Source organism: Procambarus clarkii, chromosome 38, assembly GCF_040958095.1.
Source record: "Procambarus clarkii isolate CNS0578487 chromosome 38, FALCON_Pclarkii_2.0, whole genome shotgun sequence".
NCBI classification, from domain to species: Eukaryota; Metazoa; Arthropoda; class Malacostraca; order Decapoda; family Cambaridae; genus Procambarus; species Procambarus clarkii.
The window spans coordinates 20,491,026-20,514,353 of NC_091187.1; the positions used below are offsets into that span (position 1 = coordinate 20,491,026).

The 23,328-nt window shown below is 42.7% G+C and overlaps 1 protein-coding gene and 1 long non-coding RNA gene across 2 annotated transcripts; both read left to right on the forward strand.

Moving 5' to 3' along the window:
- Window positions 1–617: 617 nt before the first annotated feature.
- LOC123771927 (uncharacterized) lies at window positions 618–3,190 on the forward strand. Its single transcript, XR_011230849.1, has 2 exons — window positions 618–770; window positions 1,531–3,190. It is a non-coding gene; the product is annotated as an uncharacterized lncRNA (long non-coding RNA).
- A 13,676-nt stretch (window positions 3,191–16,866) lies between these two features.
- Window positions 16,867–21,915, forward strand: LOC123771926 (uncharacterized). The gene is made up of 4 exons (XM_069337857.1): window positions 16,867–17,715; window positions 18,460–18,654; window positions 20,236–20,372; window positions 21,240–21,915. Exons 1-4 carry the CDS (start codon window positions 17,002–17,004, stop codon window positions 21,451–21,453), a joined length of 1,260 nt encoding a protein of 419 aa, XP_069193958.1. The 5' UTR covers window positions 16,867–17,001; the 3' UTR covers window positions 21,454–21,915.
- Window positions 21,916–23,328: the final 1,413 nt, after the last annotated feature.

A 23,328-nucleotide genomic window follows, 5' to 3' on the forward strand; every position in this document is an offset into this window, starting at 1 on the left:
CTGACAATGGGAAACTCAATTTCCTTTTTTCCCTTTTAGGCAGTGGTGTGGTGGAGGCAGACTCCATACACAGTTTCAAATGTAGATTTGATAGAGCCCAATAGGCTCCAAAATATGTACACCAGCTGATTCACATTTGAGAGGCGGGACCAAAGAGCCAAAGCTCAACCCCATCAAGCACAACTAGGTGAGTACAATAAGCTCACGTTTTGTCTCAAGGATGTTGGCAACGCTGCTCAAAGTTGCCAGTTTGACATCCGATGTTTAATTGTTTAATTATGTATTCATTTTAAACGATGTTTTTAAATCAACATATATTATAATTTATACTTCCGATGTTTAGTTAAAATAAACATCGTTATTTGCGCATATCTCAGTAACGACCAAGTGTTCTTATATAATATATAACTGTGATTTAGTATAGTGGGACGAGAATTATAATACATTCATCATGCCTCCGCACTATAAAGAACCTAGGTAAAGCCCCTACTTAATCATGGAACGTATAATAGGATAAACAGGCACCGGGGCATAGTGCGCAATACCATGACACCTGAGCAGAAGGGTGCGCGCAGGCGGCCGTTGCAACAGAGGGAAACGTTCTCTGAATCACGACCAACAGTGTGGCCGCTGTATATAAGGCCGTCGCCGGCCGCCCAGAGCCAGTTTATACCAGGCTTGTGTGCTGTGGCCGCCTCTCTCTCTCTCTCTTACTCTGTACGAAAAAGGAGTTACGTGCTGTGGATTTATTTATTATTATTATTATATACGTGAGTATTGTGTATTTATTGATGTTTAGTGTTAAAGGGTTGTGTATACATAACACTACACTGTTTGGCTTGGTAAACAACACTAGATTTGCTTAACAAGCGGTTGTAATTTTTTTTTTTTTTACTATATTTTTAGGGGGTGGGGGGGACCTAGATATAAACCTAACCTGTATGATATATATACACCGTTTTTTAATTTATTGTGCATCCCATACCCATCTTGTGGATACTGGCTGTATGTTCCCTGACAAAATAAATTATTAAATTGTCAATTCCTTCTTTTATTAACAACACTAATTACTTGTTTAGAACGAACTTTATTTAATCATCATAACTAGACTCTCTAAAGTGGGATTCCCGTGCAAGGCAAATGGTTAGCCGTGGTTTCCTTTCACCTACTACTGTTCAACTGGCCATCAATAGGTAACGGTTACTAGGCTGCTGTGGGGTGGCATGCTAGGTAGGGTCAATAATTCGACCTTGAGTGATGTTGAGTCTTTACGTATACACAGGCTGCCTGTTCCCGACAATACTTTGCATTAGTTTAATATATGTAGTTAAAAATAGAATGTGTTGATGGGCCTAAAACGTAAAATGTCCTAGAATTACATTATAATTACTCGTGATAAGACTTGGCCATAATTTGTTTGAAATTAAGATGGTAATACCTGAGTGAATTCCTGTGAAGATTAAAGAATTGAGTAAATATGTAAACTGCTAATATTAATTATTTACCTAATAATAATTTCTCCTTTTCCAGAGCAAAGTGGTCGCTATCAAGCAAGTCTTCTTCTAAAGCAACACTAAAGAATTTCGACAATGGTCGCTCCCTACTTGGAACCGCGCCTGTCGCGTTCCTTGGTCCGTATTCCTAACAATAGCACTACTACTAACAGAGTCCAGCATACAGTCCTCGCGGACCTCTCCAGAGTGTCTGCTCTGGCAGCCATGGTACCGGTACCCAGAGTTCCCTGTTGCCACCATACTCGCCTCCCCGCCACCTCTAATATGGACCGCGCGGAGCTAAAGCCACAAGTTTCTCCGGTACCACCATCGCCAGCGGCTGCTGCGCCACGCTCAACTTCAATTCCACAAACGGCGACAATTCCCATGCTGACACACGCGAGGATGCAGTCTACTAATAATAACGTTGTGTCGGCTACCCGTAAACACCCGCGACCCGAGGATTCCACCGAGGCTGTGGCAACTTCAGGTGACTTTCCACCCACTAAAAGGCAGAGAGTTGGGCAAGAATGTCCTCCAACAGCCGCTTACGCAGAGATGCCACAAAGAACTACCTTCGTACCGGCCGCTGTAGCGCGTGGAAGTAACAGCAGTGAACCCTCTGCGTCAGGTGGTGTGATTGTAGTGCCAGTCTACGCAGTGCCCTTGGACAGGGTACCGGCCGTACTGACTACGTGCTCCTCCCAGCAGGTCCTGCAGGAAAGAAACCGCCTTAAAAAAGAGAATTTGGATCTCAAACAAAAACTATTTCTATTCCAACAGCTTTTTCGTAACAAGGAGAGACTCATTTCTGTCGTCAGAAGTCTGGGGCTTAACATTCAACAATAACTTCGCATAACTAGGCACGCGTGTTGCGTGGCTAGTCATTAAGGAGTTTGCATAAATTTACTATGTGATCGTTTATGCGTCTGTAAGAATCCATGTCGATGCTTTATTAGTCGGTAACCTGGAAATACTCCCAATCATGTAACTACGGAATAGTCTGGGACAGGATGCCCTAACCTCTACAGCAGTGTCCTCCAAACTGCAATATTTTTCTAATCAAACCTTCCCACAGCATAATTACCATGCTGTGGTACCAAAGTCTGTCATCGGATTATTAGATTTATTCATCCTAGATTTTACTCCTGGCAGATCAGTCTTTCTAGGATTTTTGCACGTACTATAGTTTAAATGTGTTCCAACCCCAATTTGCATTAAATAACCTGTAACTTTGTGGGAAGATATTTAGATCTTCCCCCTCAGAACTGCAAGCCACGGCCGCATATAAATGTCCTGAATTGTCTTGTGAATTATATTCTTGCCAAGTACACGTTTAATTGTATAAACTTCATAATGTAATACCATTCATTTTTATTATACTGTACTGAAATTTGTATGTTGTGTAATAACTAAATGTCACCAAAGAGTATTTTTGTTAGGATAAAACCATTTGTATAAATATACACATTACCTTTATAACATAAATTTGTCAATTTGGAAAGACCAAAGATTAGTGCTTGATGTAAAATGCGGTTGAAAGGAAAATGAATAAATCTCTTGCCGAAGACATTTATAATTTTAAGCATTGAGGCGTAACTTATTTCAACCATTAGGTAAAAAATGGTTGCAGCTTGAATACTCAGGATGTTAGAATTACAATTCTTTTATTTTTATAATAAAAACAAAGAGATTAAGCTTGTATTCTATCCCCCCCCCCCAACGTCGGTGATCCGCTGTAGGTGCTAGGCTACGTGATCTTATTCAGTGATACGCGGAATTATGAATATTTAAGCTTCCTTATATATAATATATATATATATATATATATATATATATATATATATATATAATTTTTTTTTAGGCGTAATGGGCAACTTTTTCAAAGTCCCTGCATAATACTGTCACGTCCTATTGCACATTTCCTTAAGACACGTTTCTACTAAATTCACAGGATTCAGGGCATTGAACAATGAGGTTTCCGGTCTCAGAGTCCTTGGGTATCTAATTTAAATATTAAGACAATAGCTACAACGAAGTGGGGTCTGTAGTGTACGTTCTACTTACAAAGGGGACTTGAGGCAACTCATCATGGCATCCAAACTAGGCTGTCCATATACTTGGATTTCGGTGCAATAAACGAATTTGAAGGAAAGTAATTAATAGAAAGTACAAAGCCCGAAAGACAAAGTGGTAGTTGGGTTTTAACCGGCTACGCGAACAAAGTTAAAAGTAACATGGGCTATGGTGAGCCCGTAACAACACAGGCTCTAAATATCGCTGAACGTGCCAATAAGAGGAGAAAAGAGCACAGGCGAGAGATATCAAAGGCATCAGTCGCCAAGTATTTTGTAACAGGGACATTATGGAACGCAGACAAGATCGTCCAGAAATTCGAGACATTCTACAAGGAGGTACACGACGGCAAGTGAGACAACGCAGTTTTGGATTTTTTTTTATCAAATATCCATGCCACAAACTGATGTAATCTCGGCCATCTCTTGTCACGAACCATCTACTGAAAATTCTTGTATTGTGAAACTGCCAAAAAAAATCCTTTTGATTATTTTTATTCTCCTTGTTGCCATTTTCTTCCCATTCTTTATTGTATCCAATTGTTGCTATTAATATTCTTGGTTTTGTTTTATCCTTGTTCTTACTATTCTCTTCAATACGCTGCGCATAATGCCAACTCTACATGCCAGGGACAGTAAGCTGTACTTGGGCTTATAGAGATCCCACCCTAGGTCAACGATGCAACTCACAATAATTTCCTAACTCCAGAGTACCAATTTTACTGCTAGGTAAACAACGATACGAGATGAAAGGAAACTTGCCCAACGGGAGGGGGGGGGGGGGGGGGTAGAAATAGCCTAAGCTACTCTATCCATTTTGAGAAGTATTTTTTTCTTGTCTCGATAAACATACTTGAACTTGCCCAACCATTTGTAACGTCTGGGATCCTTGATTACGAATAGAGGACGTAATCAAGGATATGAGATCCTTGATTAAGGCGCGTCTGGGATGCTCTCGGACGTAGGTTCGAACCCTCGTCACGGCCCTTGTGGATTTGTTCATTAGAGGACGTAGACTAATGTGCTAAGAAAGACATTTGTTCCCCACCATAACATGATAGTTTATTATTATTAGTTTGATTTAATAGTTTGCAAAGAATTTTTTGGGGAAGCTTTGAAAATATTTTATTTTATTACTACGCCATTTTGAATTCCAAATAGCAAGAGTATTTTGCAATGGGTGTTCTCAGAGATGGTCTTTTTTTTCCCACTTGCCTCGAACGTTTGCGGGCGGACAACGGTTGCTGCATCAAGAAAAAGGAAACATGCTCTTTGATGCTGTTAAACGTTGTGCTCTGTTGCTCTAAACCGGATCTATAGTGCTATTTAGTCAGACCGACTTAGTACTTTCTCTTGATAATTACTTAACCGGATGCATGTCGCGAAGGGTTAACTTACACAAGAGCGCAGTTATAAAGTCCGTTGGTTTGTTTATCCAGATCAGCCTTGCCAGAGGTGAGGCTGTTACCGACCATCCAGTTACCGACCACACCCAACGGTACTTAACCTGGTGTACTAGCGGATGGTACAGTAATAATGGGTGTATACTGAGTGAACAACATTAAACTATCAGCTTCAAATTTAACTGATAAGATATTTAAAAGGGATTTTGGAAAACAATTAATCCAAACAGACAAGTGAAAGAAACTACCAAATAATGTTCCTCAAGCAAATACCTCTCATGAGCCAGTAGGCCTACTAGTGTTCCTTCCCCACATAGGCCAGTATAGACCTGCAGTGTTCCTGTGCAAATGTCATTAGGTCGCACTGCTGTAATATAAACAAAACAACAGATATAACGAGACTACTAGTGTAGGACTGAACAAGTGACCTTGTTCCACACAAACAGAATTACCTGCACCACAACAACAACCATTAACATACTGAAAAACACACAAAAATTTCTGTGATTTAAAGTCAGCTTTCAAGCACTTTAAAATCAATAAATTTATGAACGTAGGTTAGATTTGCATTTTTAAAAGCACTACAATCACCTGTGGTTGATTCTTCAATAAATCACTAAACCATATATTTAACATATCTCTAACACTGTCCATGGATTAGCATTATAAATGCAATCCGCCCTCCTAATAGAACGTCGCATATTGACATATACTCTACTTAAGGCCAAAAATTGTCGTACTACAAAATAGTAGCAACTCGCGAAATTGACGTATTGTCCCGTTTCCTTTTTTCGGGTCCTCTGATACTTTAGGATAAGGGGCACTTTAGTACGACCGTTTCTTAACGTTGGGGAACCTTAGGCGTCTAACATCTGTGATAGAAAATAACAATAAAAACTTGAAAGTCCAACATTCACTATAGATAGTAGGAATGTTTTAACATCAACTATAAACAACATAACCGAGGCACGGTGCTAGAGTTCAAGAATCTCATCTGTATGGATGCCATCTCCCAAAGGTGTTGTCCAGCATGATGATGCTACATGCAGGACGGCTGAAGCTGCAGGTGATAAACCTGAAGCTGAACTAGGCTTTGGCCTTCCGATCTATAAGACCAACTCGTCCTCTTACAAATTACTGTACGTCGCTTTCCGCTCATATGCGCTACGGCCAAATATAGACGTAATTCAAAATGGAAATTTATCTACCAACTAAATTTTGGAATTTTGTTTCCAATACAGCAAGTTAAGGGTCCTTTGGTAGGTTAAGAGGGCAGGAAGTTCTCCTAAGGTTTCAAAATGTAAGAAAAATCGTTAATTGAAAGTTTCCTCTCCTAACTTAACCTGGGGCATGACAGCTGAGTGGACAGCACTCGGGATTTGTAGTCCTAAAGTTCCAGGTTCAATCCCCAGTGGAGGCGAAAACAAATGGGCACTTTCTTTCACCCCTGATGCCCTTGTTCACCTGGCAGTAAATAGGTATCTGGGGGTTAGACAGCTGCTACGGGCTGCTTCCTGGGGGTTTGTAACAAAAAGGAGGCCAGGTCGAGGACCGGGCCGCGGTGACGCCAAGCCCCGAAATCATCTCAAGATAACCTAACAGCCTAAGCCCAAGGACCCAAAACAGAAAAGGGGTTTTCTTTGTCACTTTCGTGAGCCGATTTCACGTTGAATTACCTAAGTGCGCATACGAGCAAAAAGCGACGTAATTTTTAAAATGAGGGGTTGTCAAGACCATTCTATTTTAGGAACTGGGACTGAGACGAGCAATAACTCACACTCAAAAGACAGAAATCACTAACAAAGAGTGTTATGATATATTTATAACTACGTGTACGGGCAGAACAAAACATACCGCATACAAAATACTCAGGGGAATAGACAGGGCAGTCAAAAAGGATGTATGGTACCCCTGCTATAGTGTTCACTACCACCCACCCATCCTGTGTGTGGTAGTGGACCCCCCATACTCATCCTGTGTGTGGTAGTGGACCCCATACTCATCCTGTGGGTGGTAGTGGACCCCCTACTCATCCTGAATGTGGTAGTGGACCCCCATACTCATCCCGTGGGTGGTAGTGGATCCCCTATTCATCCTGTATGTGGTAGTGGACCCCATACTCATCCTGTGGGTGGTAGTGGATTCCCTACTTGTCCTGTGGGTGGCAGTGGGCCCCAAACTCATCCTGTGGGTGGTAGTGGACCCCATACTCATCCTGTGGGTGGTAGTGGATCCCCTACTCATCCTGTGGGGGGTAGTGGGCCCCATACTCATCCTGTGGGTGGTAGTGGACCCCATACTCATGCTGTGGGTGGTAGTGGACCCCATACTCATCCTGTGGGTGGTAGTGGATCCCATACTCATCCTGTGGGTGGTAGTGGGCCCCATACTCATCCTGTGGGTGGTAGTGGATCCCATACTCATCCTGTGGGTGGTAGTGGGCCCCATACTCATCCTGTGGGTGGTAGTGAACCCGATACTCATCCTGTGGGTGGTAGTGGGCCCCATACTTATCCTGTGTGTGGTAGTGGACCCCATACCCATCCTGTGGTTGGCAGTGGACCCTATATACTCATCCTGTGGGTGGTAGTGGACCCCATGATGAGGGTGCCATATACCCCGCGGAGACTCATAACATGAAACATTAAATCGTGACATTAGTGGACAGTAACAACGTTCCGTGTTATGAAGTCACTTGTCGAGATAACAACAATTATATAAGCTGGACGCCTTATATGAGATAAGATTCTCGGACCTCTGGCAACGGTACCAGGCAGCCATCAATTGGCAATATTTAGTAACATAATTCATTGTGTCGGGGGACAGGTAGCCACTGTATATATATACACTGTACATGTTAGGCTTATATTACTCCTGTCTCAGTGCCATACTACTGGGTCTGTTAACGAGTATGGAAATGTCACCATGAACATTTTAATGACTGGATAAGCGTTAGAAACTGTAGCTTCCGCCTTGAGAATTATACGGGTGACGACTCTCCGCTCAGGGCCAAGGCAAGGCCAGGCCACAGAGTGGAGACCCATCACTCAGGGCCGTGTCTGAGTGGAGACCCATCACTCAGGGCTGTGTCTGAGTGGAGACCCATCACTCAGGGTCGTGTCTGAGTGGAGACCCATCACTCAGGGCCAAGTAGGAGGTTGATGCTACGCCCCTGAGCCGTATCCACTCGTCCACACACACATACAAACAGGTTTGGCAACATGAAGTACGCCGGTGGAATAGGCTGCCAGCCAACATCATCGAGCCAGCTGGTAGAGCGGGTTTTAAAAATAGGGTCTATAGATGTATAGAAGAGTCCGGTGGAACGGGAGGGGTAGGGATGGAAGGGTGGGGTCCTAAGGGAAGGGAGGGTGGGTCTGAGGCAAGGGGTGGGGAGGGAGGGCGGGTCTGAGGGAAAGGGGGGGAGCGCGGAAGTGTGGGTCAGGGCAGACGGGAGCCAGAAGCCCCTAGATCGCAGCCACGGTTTCCACGGTTATGTAGACTTCTCACGTAGGCCCGCGATGCGCACGTGTTAGGCTACCAGCCTTTCTCACGTAGGCCCGCGATGCGTACGTGTCAGGCTACTGTCACGTACACCAGTGTAGAGCACGTGTTCGGCCACCAGCCACCGTCACGTACACCAGTGTAGAGCACGTGTTCGGCCACCAGCCACCGTCACGTACACCAGTGTAGAGCACGTGTTCGGCCACCAGCCACCGTCACGTACACCAGTGTAGAGCACGTGTCCGGCTCTTCGCCTTTCCAGTGAATGCAATTTAAGCTTTATTAATCTTTCTTCATATGAAAGATTTCTAATTTAGGGAATTAACTTTGTCATCCTACGCTGGACACGTTCAAGCGAATTTATATCCATTCTATAGTACGGCGACCAAAACTGAACTGCATAATCCAAATGGGGCCTAACCAGAGCAAGATATAGCTGAAGAACCACACCAGGTGTCTTGTTACTAACGCTTCGATTAATAAATCCCAGTGTCCTATGCGCCTTATTACGAACATTCATGCATTGATCCTTTTGTTTTAAATTCTTACTAATCATAACTCCCAGATCCCTTTCGCAATCTCAACACCATCTAGCTCGTATCTTGTAACTCTATCATCATTACCTAGCCGCAAAACTTTACATTTATTAGAATTAAACTGCATCTGCCAGTCTTTTGACCATTTTAAAACCCGATTTAGATCAACTTGAAGTGATAGCGAGTCTTCTTTCGTGTTAATTTCCCTACCGATTTTTGTATTATCTGCAAATTTGCAGATGTTGCTACTCAAACCTGAATCTAAATCATTTATATATATATATTATAAACAACAGAGGTCCCAGGATAGAGCCCTGAGGTACTCCACTAACAACATTATCCCACTCTGACTTTACCCCATTTATACTAACTCTCTGTTTCCTTTGGAATAGCCATGCCCTAATCCAATTTAATATAGCACCCCCAATACCATGAGCTTCTATTTTTTTAATTAGTCTTTCATGTGACACTGTATCAAAAGCTTTGCTAAAGTCAAGGTACACAACATCACAATCCTTACCACTATCAACTGCCTCAACTATGCTGGAATAAATAAATAAATAAATAAATAAATAAATATATATATATATATATATATATATATATATATATATATATATATATATATATATATATATATATATATATATATATATATATATAATATCTTGGCCCACCGGAATAAAAAGTTAGCAAATTTGTTAAACATGAACGGCCATTTGTAAAACCATGTTGCGACTCATTTATTAATTTATGTTTTTCAACCGCCACATACCCCAGTACAGAGTACATGTCAAGCCACCAGCCACCGCCACATACCCTAGCACAGAGTACGTGTCAAGCCACCAGCCACCGCCACATAGCCCAGTACGGAGTACGTGTCAAGCCACCAGCCACGACCAGCGCGACGCACTCGCGCTTATCAACACCACATGTGAACTGCCACTAGGCTACAGAGCGCGCCAAGAACATCAACAAGTCTGGGAGAGACATTTGTATGTTGTTTGGAAGCAACGTGGTGGGTCGTACATATATAGACAGGCTACTCATGCCGTCTTTGACTTTATTTTGTATCCTTTAGTTTTTATCTTAAACTGGTTGAGAGAGGTACAGTCTTTAACATAGTTGGGAAGGTCATTCCACATTCTGGGTCCCTTGATTTGTAGAACATTTCTAGTTTGATTAAGTCGTACTCTTGGAATATCAAAACTGTATTTATTTCTGGTGTGGTGCTCATGGGTTCTGTTACAACCTTCAATGAAGCTTTTGAGGTCAGGATTGGCATTACAGTTCAGCGTTTTATATATGTATAATACACATGAGAGAATGTGCAGTGACTTAATATCTAACATATTCAGAGATTTGAGTAGGGGTACCGAGTGATGTCTGGGGCTAGAGTTGGATATTGTCCTAATAGCAGCTTTGTGTTGAGTAATTAGAGGACGTAAATGATTTTGGGTAGTAGAACCCCAAGCACAAATACCATAGTTGAGATATGGATAGATGAGGGAGTAATAGAGAGTCACCAGGGCAGGGCGGGGTACATAATATCTGATCTTAGAAAGAATGCCAACCGTTTTTGAAACTTTTTTTGATATATTTAGAATGTGTACCTGGAAATTCAACTTGTGGTCAATGAGAACGCCAAGGAACTTGCCATCTAATTTGTTACCAATTTGGGTATTGTTTATTTTGAGATTTATTTGATTAGAGGATTTATTGCCAAACAGAATATAGAAAGTTTTGTCAATGTTAAGGGTGAGTTTGTTGGCAGTTAGCCAAAGATGGACTTTATTTAGCTCAGTATTTACTGTGGCATTTAGAGCAAGGGGGTCAGGACTGGAGTAAATGAAGGTTGTGTCGTCAGCAAATAGAATTGGTTTGAGGTGTTGGAAGGTATTTGGAAGGTCATTAATGTAGATGAGAAAGAGGAGAGGGCCAAGTATGCTGCCCTGAGGAACACCAATGTTGATGGGTAGGGTGGGAGAAATTGAATTATTCACAGAAACATACTGGAGCCTGTCAGTAAGGTAAAATTTGAGGTATTGCTGGGAGTGTCCTCTGACTCCATAATGATGTAATTTAAGAAGAAGGTTTTGGTGGTTGACAGTGTCAAAAGCCTTACGCAGGTCCACAAATAACCCAACAGGGAACTCCTTTTTATCAAGAGCTGCATGAATCAAGTTAATCATACTAATAAGTGAATCGTTAGTGCTTTTTTTGGGTCTGAAGCCATATTGACAAGAGCTAAGTATATTGTGTTTGGCTAGAAAAGAGTAAAGCTGCTTGTAGATTAGTTTTTCAAATATTTTTGACGTTAGGCAGGATTGATATAGGTCTGTAGTTGTTAAGATCTGTGAGATCACCACATTTGTGGACAGGGGTTACTCTTGCTTTTTTTAGAATGTCAGGAAAGGTTTGGAGTTCAAGTGACTTGTTGAAGAGCAATGCAATAGCAGGGGCTAAAGATCTGGAGGCTTTTTTGTAAATTAAAGTTGGTATCTCCTCAAGGGCACTAGGCTTGGTTTTAAGGGAATTAGTAGGCTTTAGGTACAGAGACTGTGGATAGTTACCTGTAAGATAGTCCTTAACATCAGTAATGGAAGATGGAATATCATTTGCAAGGGATGACCCAATGGAAGAGAAGAACCTATTGAACTCAATAGCAGAATCAGAGGCTGAAAGCTGACCAACGTTAATGGACAGGAGTGTTGGTTTGTTATTTAAAATCTTCTTTGATCCCAATATTTGTGAAATTGTGCTCCAAGTTTTTTTAATGTTGCTCTTTATTTGGGTAAATTTATCTTCATAGTATTTAGTTTTGGCTCGTCTAATTATTTTAGATAGCAATAATGAGTAATTCTTTGAGAATTCTTTGGAGGCGGTTCCTAACCTATACTTCTTCTCAAGGTCATGTTTTTTATTAATGGATTTAAGTATTCCCTTTGTAAGCCAAGGATTGTTAAGCCTTTTGTTTGTGACTTGTTTTGTGAGCATAGGACAGTGGGTGTTATAAAGGCTAAGAGTTGTTTGAAGAAAAGATTGCACTGCTAGGTTGATGTCCTCTATGTTACCTAACTCGGACTCCCAGTTGACATTATAAGCAGCTGTTATAAAATTGTTTATAGCAGTTTCATTGTGCAGCCTAAAGCTTAACTCCCTTGACTCAAGAGGTGGTTTGTTAATGTTAGTTAAGAGAAATGTGGGGAAATGGTCTGTAGTGCTATCGGTGATTATACCTGAAGTAAGCGGAGAGGTTATGTTGGTCCAGATGTGATCTAGAGTCGTAGCAGTACTATCAGTGATTCTAGTAGGTCTAGTGATTAAGGGTATGAGGAAGCAGGAATTCATACAGTTGAGGAAGCTAAGAGCAGTAGGGTGTTCAGGCTCGCAGAGGTCAATATTAAAGTCACCTGCGATAATTAGATGGTTTTTGTTCAGTCTGTTATCTAGTATTAGATTTCTAAGGTTTGTAACAACCAGGTACCCATTCACTGCTGGACGAACAGACGCTATAGTTAAGGATTAGCACCCAGTCAATCCTCCCCGGCCAGGATACCAACCGAGGCCAAAAAGCTCACGAAGCGCCAAGCGAGTGTTTCACCGCTTCGCCATGTTAGGCACTACCGAGACCCTCAAAATAGGCAGGAAATGTATATGTTTATCTCTCAGAATGTTTGGTAATATGTTTATTGTTTGTGATGTGTGTATATGCATGTATTAACACGATGTACTGAACAAGGTGAGAATAGCTTGAGCTACCTCAAAGGTAGGGTGAGGTTTGCTCACCTCACCCCTTTGTGTGTATTTTACCTCAATAAACTTATTTCAATTTCAAAATAGGCTAATTAAAATAACATTTGACGGGAATATCAATAAACCACTAGAACACGAATAACTGGTTTCATAACGTTATCAAAATTTAGAGTACAAACTCGACTATTTCAACAGGTTATGAGATTAGATAACTATATGAAAGTTACCCAAGAGTTTGCACCATTTTCTGTGAAGCCGGACGTGACTTGCCTCACATCAAGGTCAATACGAATTTATTGATGCACGTAAATATGTGTATTTACAGGCCAACAAAAACATTATTTCTATGGTCATATTAAGCAAAACAGTTTTGTAGTATTTATATATCCCACTCTAACATTTCAACAACGATAGAATTGCAATAGTTAAGCTTCTGGTGATTAGAATATTAGCCAACTCTTCCAACATACGTTACAAGGCTTGATACATCACGTTTTCAGCTTGATAAGTCACGTCTTCAGCATATAAGTCATCATCGGGTTGAGGCCACCAAATATGGTGACCTCCAGACATGGTAACCTAGAGATATGATCTCCAGTATCGGTTAAGTGCTGGCTTACTAACCGTGGAGTGTAATTAGGTCAACACAATATAATATTAACTATCGAGTATGTATATGTTAGTCCCGAATAAAGGGACTATATATATATATATATATATATATATATATATATATATATATATATATATATATATATATATATATATATATATATATATATATATATATATATATGTTGTACCTAGTAGCCAGAACGTCGTACTCGGCCAGCTATGCAAGGCCCGATTTGCCTAATAAGCCAAGTTTTCATGAATTAATATATTTTCTCTAATTTTTTTCTTTTGAAATGATAAAGCTACCCATTTCATTATGTATGAGGTCAATTTTTTTTATTGGAGTTAAAATTAACGTAGATATATGACCGAACCTAACCAACCCTACCTAACCTAACCTAACCTATCTTTATAGGTTAGGTTAGGTTAGGTAGCCGAAAAAGTTAGGTTAGGTTAGGTAGTCGAAAAACAATTAATTCATGAAAACTTGGCTTATTAGGCAAATCGGTCCTTGCATAGTAGGCTGAAAAGAGCGTTCTGGCTACTAGGTACGACATATATATATATATATATATATATATATATATATATATATATATATATGCAAACAAGCCTGAATGGTCCCCAGGACTATATGCGACTGAAAACTCACACCCCAGAAGTGACTCGAACCCATACTCCCAGGAGCAACGCAACTGGTATCTACAGGGATGCCTTAATCCGCTTGACCATCACGACCGGACAAAAGGAAGTGATAGCCGAAGCTATTTGAACCACTTCCCCGCCGGCACTCGGATGGTAATCTTGGGCATAGCATTTTATCAAATCATCTCATTCTTTGGGGCACACGTGAGGAACACAAATTTGTGTTCACAAATTCGTTTATACGAATTTGTGTTCCTCACGTGTGCCCCAAAGAATGAGGTGATTTGATAAAATGCTATGCCCAAGATTACCATCCGAGTGCCGGCGGGGAAGTGGTTCAAATAGCTTCGGCTATCACTTCCTTTTGTCCGGTCGTGATGGTCAAGCGGATTAAGGCATCCCTGTAGATACCAGTTGCGTTGCTCCTGGGAGTATGGGTTCGAGTCACTTCTGGGGTGTGAGTTTTCAGTCATATATATATATATATATATATATATATATATATATATATATATATATATATATATATATATATATATATATATATATATATATTATTTAAAACAAATAAAGTATGACTAACGCCGTGGCAAGGGAGGGAACTATCAAGGGAAAGTGCCAAGCCATTACGACTATATAGCCCATGGAAGGGGGTCAGGATAAAGATATGTTACCCAACCTCTTGGACGGTCCGGGATTGAACGCCGACCTGCATGAAGCGAGACCGACTTTCTATCGTCCAGACCAAGTGGTTGGGCAACGCCGTGGCAACAACTTCTTGCATAGATGTTTGCCACGGCGCGAGTCATCCATTTTATGTTAAAATAAAAATTTCACAAAGGGAAACCCCTATCGTCGATCTTACACAGTATGTCTATATATGGCGTCACCGACAAGCATGTTATAATCTGACTCCAACAGTTTAGCACTATTGAGGAAATGGAGTCGGAGATAATTTAGCTATTGAACTGTTTTTCAATAATTGTGAACGCAACAAAACTACCCGACAGTTTATCTTGCAAAGTGGATGACCAATACCTAACTCTTACATCCCTCTCTCACTTGTGTTACCCTTAGGTTGACATACAACGTTTGACAGGTTTCTCAACAACCGATGCCTCTGTTTACCGAGTAGTAATTAGATATGTGGGAGTTAGTCGACTGTTGTGGGTTGCATCCTGAGAAAAGTCAGTAACTGACACAAGGGAAGGAAGACCTTGATAAGCTTAACGGGCTTTCTATCCCTCCGACAGTAGGAAACAATACTTTCCTTCAACTCACTTTTTAAGGAAAATAAGAGACATGGCATTTATATTTCTGTGAATTTCTAAATGTCAGCTACTTTTGTTGAGTTCACTGAGCACCCGATACCCATACGTACCCGTCGTGAGTATGGGTATTAGCAAACTGGGGATATTTGGCTGAAATTTCTGTTAGTAGGTAATTTTGAATGAGATATTTTCACATATCTTAAGCATTAGTTATAGAGCTGTCTCAAAATTCATTTTCGCCCTCCCTCATATAGTGATGGAAGGTATGCGGATAGCTTCTCTGACACAGTTTACGTTTGATCAAGTCTACATGGGCAGGCGATGAAGACTCTCAGATATACTTATAAAAAATCTAAGCTGAGCAGTAATAGTGTCCAGGAATCTGCTGATTTCACTGCATGATCCATAGATATGTGACTCCTCTTGCATGACAGTGTGATGATGGATAAAACTGCTAGTGTAGACTGCACTTTGCCTCATATCAATAAAGTTTTGTTGAGGTTCTTGGTGTATTATTATTCTCAGGCTGCTTAGACGCAATCCAAGTTTATAGTAAATTCCTTCTTTGAAGGCCAATTTTTTGGCTAACTCATCAGCTCTCATGCCTTCTGAGGTCAACATGAGATGAAATCCACATACAATTAATGCTGAAATTACCATCATTAATAACTTTGTTTTATTTGTGTCAAGTTTCAGACAAGAGCATGTTACAATTGCGTCTTAAAGAGTTGAGCGCAATTAAGATAATCACTAACAATTAATGTGTCAAGTTTGGAGACTTGTACACATTTGAGTGCAAGAAGTAAGGCAAATAGTTCGGTCTGAAGGGCAGAGGGCCAGTTGTTTATACGGACTCCCCACTCAAAATATAAACTATGGCCCATTATGAGGACAACTGCTCTTCCAGCTGCACCCGTGGGGCGGTGCAGGGAGCCATCAGTGTATATGGTCTGGGAGAGACAATGTGGACACAGCATCAATATGACTTAAGGCGTTGAGCTTTTCTCCAAGACGAAGCTTGTGCTGATCTTTAATTTACTTCTTGTGGAAAGGGACGAATTGAAATTTGAAAGTGGGTAATTTCCTGCGTTGCAGAAAAGTGCCATTGTTGTCTCTCTTGGAACAAATTGTGTATTTGAAACAACTGAGTTCAGTTGTAGTTTTAGTAATTTATTTTGAACAATGTTAACATTCAATAAAAAAGGTTTGGAGGGCTTTGCCTAATGCCATCAATACCTAATATCCATAGTGATGGTGACACAGAGCCAAAGTACATGGTTGCCCAGTCACACTCACGTACACTTCTTCCGTTATTTACTGTATCATTAACTCAAGTGACGAAAGTGTTGCTGTTGACGGTGCACTCGCCTGTATTGACGGTGTCTTCGCCTGTGTTGACGGTACACTCTCCAGTGTTGACGCAAACAGCTGGGTTTCGTCAATGCGTTGTCGCAGAGCTAGGGAGCATGCGTCACATCTCGCTCTCGCTACGCTCACCGGATCCTCAGTCGTGGTGACCGCCAACCAACGCCGACAACATCGAGCTGTCTAATAATTCTGGAAATAAACAAACCCCGTTGAAGTATTCTTGCGATCTGAACAAGATAAAGTTAACAACAATGTCTCTAAACGCTTAGTTGATTGAATGGGACTGTCATAGTGACCTAAGATTATGTTAGCCTCGCAAGGCAACACCAGAGATTATGTTAGCCCAAAAAGACAGCTCCAAAGTGAACATCGAAGTGAAAAGTGGAAAGCCCCACCCAGCGAAGTCGAGCATGTCGACTGAAGTATCAATAGAGGAAGCGTTCTGCGGCATGATGACGTGTGCCAGGCTAGTGGGTCTCCACATCTGGGCCAAGAACAAGCACGATAATTACGTCATCTGTCCTTGGGGGCTCCTGCCACTGGTGCTGCTTGGCAGCTTCTGTCTGGTGGTGCTTGGATGTCTCGGGTCATGTTTCCTATTTGCAACCATGCCCTACTGGTACTTCGTCCTCTGCTTACCACACTTCTTTGCTCACATCTTCTGTATATTATGCTACGCCCAGACGCTCCGACACGCACGTCGCATGGCCGAGTACCTCGAGGGCCTGAGGCAACTTAGTCTGAAAAGGACTCGGCACACTCGCTTCCTGACGCTGGGCTCTATCATCTACCCAACAACTGAGGTGCTGGCTTCACTCTATTTACTGCCAGGACCGAAGTTCATTATCTGCTTCATCTCCCTCTGCATCACTTCCATCTTTCCCGCTGTGCTAGACGTCTATATAGGAGCCTTCATACAAGCCATCGCCAGGGGCTTTGACAAGCTAGTGGAGGAGGCGAGGACACGAGAGACCTGGAGCCCTGGAGAGGTCCACAGCGTATACCAGCGCTGGCTGCGACTGCTTCAGTTGCTACACACACACAACCAGGTACCAGCGTCCCTCACACTCGTATTACCAGTAACTGATGCACTTTATGTATGGAAACTAATAGGAGACTATGTATGTATGTATGTATGTATTCACTAGACCACGTGGGCTGCTACTGTCGCTGACAATGTCACCTTACCTTGAGGTACTTCCGGGACTTAGCATCCCCGCGGCCCGGTCGTCGACCAGGCCTCTGACCATGTCAGTCAGAGATCTGGTGGTAGTTATCAGGACACTAACTTTCTAGTTAGGTTTTAAGAACTAATTATTTGGAGGTCTTAGATGTACCAAGTGTACCACCCAGTGAGACAGTGTACCACTCAGTGAGACAGTGTGCCACCCAGTGAGACTGTACCACTCAGTGAGACAGTGTACCACTCAGTGAGACAGTGTGCCACCCAGTGAGACTGTACCACTCAGTGAGACAGTGTACCACCCAGTGAGACAGTGTACCACTCAGTGAGACAGTGTACCACTCAGTGAGACAGTGTACCACCCAGTGAGACAGTGTACCACTCAGTGAGACAGTGTACCACCCAGTGAGACAGTGTACCACTCAGTGAGACAGTGTACCACCTGGTGAGACAGTGTACCACCTGGTGAGACAGTGCACCACCTGGTGAGACAGTGTACCACCTGGTGAGACAGTGTACCACCTGGTGAGACAGTGTACCACCTGGTGAGACAGTGCACCACCTGGTGAGACAGTGCACCACCTGGTGACGGTGTGTTGATGGCCCGCAGGTGTTCAGCCTGACGACGGAGGTGCGGGTGTTGCTGCTGATGGTGGAGGCGCTGGCGTATGTGTTCGTGGGGTGCAGCCTCGACACCCTTGAGGGCAACTGCACCACCGTCCTCGCCCTGGGCGCCTTCCAGCTCTCAGAGGTCATCATCCGTCTCCACAGCCTCTGCATGCTGGGACATGGTCTCGCCTCTGCTGTGAGTACCCTGGCCACTCTGTGAGTATCCCGGTCACGCTGTCAGTATCCCGGCCACGCTGTGAGTATTCCGGCTATTCTGTGAGTACCCTGGCCACTCTGTGAGTATCCCGGTCACGCTGTGAGTATCCCGGCTATTCTGTGAGTACCCTGGCCACGCTGTGAGTATCCCGGCCACGCTCACATTGACAATACCGACTACTTCAACCATGTTCTGTAGTCGTGTCTTTCGATGTTCATTTGTTCCTTGCCTATTATGAATGGATGAAATATTAAAACGTATGTCTTTATAATTGATGTGTATCGTTTAGTATTGTGTTTATCCTTAGTTTAGTTGGTTTATTATACACCCCATCATACCCATCCTGTGAGCAGTAGTGGAACCCATTCCCATCCTGTGAGCTGTAGTGGACCCCATGCCCATCTTGTGAACGGCAGTGGACCCCATACCCATCCTGTGTGCTGTAGTGGACCCCATACCCATCCTGTGTGCTGTAGTGGACCCCATGCTCATCCTGTGAACGGCAGTGGACCCCATACCCATCCTATGGGCGGTAGTGCAAAATGTTAGAGGCACAATGGTCTCAGAAATTGAATCTCAAAATTAATTTAGCTAAGCAACTTACAGTCTTGATAAGGCAGTTGCATAGCGTATAAACACCTATGTCGACAGTCAATTCACAGTCTTTATCAAACCAACTTTGTCATGACCCCCCCCCCCTAAGTGGTCCATGAATATAGTAGAATAATATCAATGTCCTCTTACTTCTCATTTAGTTTGAAGTGTTACCCCATTAAGCTGGTAAATATATCTCCCAATTTTTCTGACGTTAGGCCCGTACGCTCTGCGTATTAGGCTTTATATAATGTGCATTTGTACCGACGAATTCGCCACTGTTTCATATATCAAATATATGTATTGTTATATACATACAATAATAATAATAATAATAATAATAATGAAAATCCACAGTTGTGATGAGGATTATGCACTCTGCGTACTCCCTAGGTATTGAGTACTGGGAGTACCCAGAGTACAGGTTCGAATCCTACTTATAGCTCCTACTGATTTCCTCACTGATACATCACGTTAATTAATTGTGATTTATTTGTACATTACTTTATTATCAATAATTCTTACGAAGATTAACTGAGTATCAGTATACTCCACACTGAAGGTATTTAATTATCAATATGTTTGGACTAATCCTGGTCCTGAATTGGTTTAATGTGCCTCAGTTAATCACGTTTGTGTAACAGATATATCTGGGGTAATCCCGCCCCTCTTGTGGATTACTGTCAAAATCTTTCCTCCTTTTGAAGGGAATTATTAAATAAACATTTCCTTCTTCTAAAATGGACTTCTTGCTGCCACAGCCAGCACATTACACAGCTCCATCCTCTCCCGTCCTACTATACACCTCCCTGTGACACTATACGCCTCCCCGTTGCACTATACGCCTCCCCGTCACACTATACATCTCCCCGTTGCACTATACACCTCCCCGTGGCACTATACACCTCCTCGTCCCACTATACACCTCCCCGTTAGCAGGACTTGACCGCCTCCCTTTGAGCACAGGGCGAAGAGCTGAGGACGGTGCTGGCGGACGCTGAGTACGGGTGTCCGTCGGGGTCCCCGCAGGGCCGCGCCCTCACCCGTCTCGTGGCCAGACTAGAGGGTCGCCCCCCACGCGTCCTTATTTGGGGCATGGACAGGTGCGTACCGGGGCATAGATGGCTGGGTACATGGTTTTAGGGGGTTGCGTACGATATGGATTCGCGTACTTGGGCATGGATAGGTGAAGCAAAGACCAAGTAAAGTGCATACCCCCCATTCATATCAACCCACACGTGGTACATATGTTCACCTAGTTGTGAGTACTGACCTATGTACTCACCTATTTGTGTCTGAAGAATCGAGCATAGCCTCTTGAGCCCAGTTTTCCTTATACAATGACTCCTGACCTATTTCCCTATCATATCTAATTTTAAAGTTATGAATGGAGCTTGCTTGAACAACCAACTCCTCCAATTCATTCCATTTTCCCATTACTCTTACGCTAAATGAAAATTAATAAAATATTTATGATTCATCAGTCTCAAGCTTCTATCCATGTACTCTTGTACTATTGGTATTCACTCTGAACATTTCCGCATTTTCAACTCTGTCAATCTCCCTTAAGTACTGTATGTCTTTCTTGTTCTAAATATGGACCCATATAAGTCATACATGTGGACCCACACACACGTGACACATGTGGACCCACACACACGTGACACATGCGGACCCACACACACGTGACACATGTGGACCCACACATGTGATATGGATGACACATATGATAACACCCGAGGAAGGCAAGATGACTCTAGAGTCTAGAGCCCCGCCCCCAGAACTGAAACCATCATGCGAATCCCAACAAATGAACAGTCTTTGTAATCCATTAAAATGAAAACACTGTAAACTGTAAGCTGTATGTACTCATCTAGTTGTGCTTGCGGGGGTTGAGCTTTGGCTCTTTGGTCCGTGTATATATATATGTACATTTGTACATTAAGACAAGTATTATGTTACCGTTGCAGCCTGACTGCGGGAACGTTGGTGCAGGTGTTCTGGATGGTGATCTCTTACCTGGTGGTGGTGAAGCAGCTCAGTCCCGTCAGCGGGCAGCGGCCCTTGGCGCCCGACCTCAGTCTCACAGATTACGATCACTGCTTCTCCGAGAATTCTTCGACGACTCACCATTCTCCTTCGCCTCCCGCTGGCCTGATGAAATTCTTACCCGGCCTACGTTGATCAACATACTGTGTTTTATGTTCCCAGTTTACTCACAGCTGCGTAATTAGGCATTACGTATGTTTTATCCGGCGGTAATTACTAGTTGCCTTTCGAACAGTACGTTAGGCCACCTTTCATCTGAAGAATAGTGATTTGGTCTACGTCTTCTCCGAAGATGATGTCTTGATCCAACACCTGCAACAGTTCAAGATTCCGTTGATCAATAAGTGTTCCTGAGCACTTAACACAAAGATCACGAAGCAACACCTAGTTAATAATACTTGAGAAAGTTTTTTAATAATTTATTTTAACAAGGGATTCATAAATTCCCGATTTAGTAAGTTAGCAAAAGGTATGTAATATTTAGTAACATGTTTATGGTATAAGCCGAGAACTATAATACTCGTTGAGTATTTCTTTAGTTATATATGAAGTAAAGACCCGAGAGCCTAGTGTATTTGGTATTACTTAAATACGGACAAGAAACCCTATTTTATGTGATGTTTCCAGATGACAACATGCTTTCCGAACACAACCGGACGGAGACCGGATAAAATCTTAAGTGCTCAATTTATTTAAGACTATAAGACCTGCTTTCTTGCTTTCACTCGATGACAATAGCCAAAGACGCCAGCTGTAGCTTTAATAATGCTTTTTTTTCATTAAATAATATACAATATAAAGATCACTGCCCACTGAATGAGTGTCGGGGTGCATGATTAGTAAATTAACTATTTGTAATTGGCTAACCACATATGTAAACTGCTCAGCTTAGAGACTGTTGCTGTCCAGTTCTTGAATTAAGTGTGCTATAAAAGACTTTTGATATAAAAATTAGACCTTGGTGACGAGGTGGTAACACACTCATCCAGAGCCTAGCCAGTGATTTGGTCTTAGTTACAGTCCTGGTCAGGGAGGGCTGTTCACTCAGCAGTAATTAGGCATCTGGTTGTTAACCGATTGACAGGTCCTGTTCCAGGGAAAGCAAAGGACTCAAGTCACAGCACACACAAGACGATTCGCTAACGGATTTTGAAACCTACCTAACCTGACCTAAGTTAACCCAACTTAACCCAAACCAACCTAACCTAATAAAACCGAGCCCATTACAGCCTAATCTATTCTAATACATCCTAATCTAACAATGTATACAATTTTAACCAATAAAAAACGAGGTCTGTCGAATCTTCATGTACGAAATGACCATACCCCTATGAGCTATGGGAAATGGTAAGAGCTCCCAGCCTGCTAGCAGTTGTCAGAAGTTGACTGTTCCTGTACCCACTTGTGTACAAAACTACCGTAACAAGATTGTAACTTCTTAGTTATATAAAATTTTGGAGTGCAGTTTCTTACCCAATTATATGCCTCTTAACCATTTCCACTACCGCCCACAGGATAGGTATGGGGTTCACTACCGCCCACAGGATAGGTATGGGGTTCACTACCGCCCACAGGATGGGTATGGGGTCCACTACCGCCCACAGGATGGGCATGGGGTCCACTACCGCCCACAGGATGGGTATGGGGTCCACTACCGCCCACAGGATGGGTATGGGGTCCACTACCGCCCACAGGATGGGTATGGGGTTCACTACCGCCCACAGAATGGGTATGGGGTCCACTATCATCCACAGGATGGGTATGGGGTCCAGTACCATCCACAGGATGAGTATGGGGTCCAGTACCATCCACACGATGGGTACGGGGTCCACTACCATCCACAGGATGGGTAAGGGGTCCACTGCTGCCCACAGGATGGGTACGGGGTCAACTACTGCCCACACGATGGGTATGGGGTCCACTACTGCCCACAGGATGGGTATGGGGTCCACTACCGCCCACAGGATTGGTATGGGGTCCACTACCGCCCACAGGATGGGTATGGGGTCC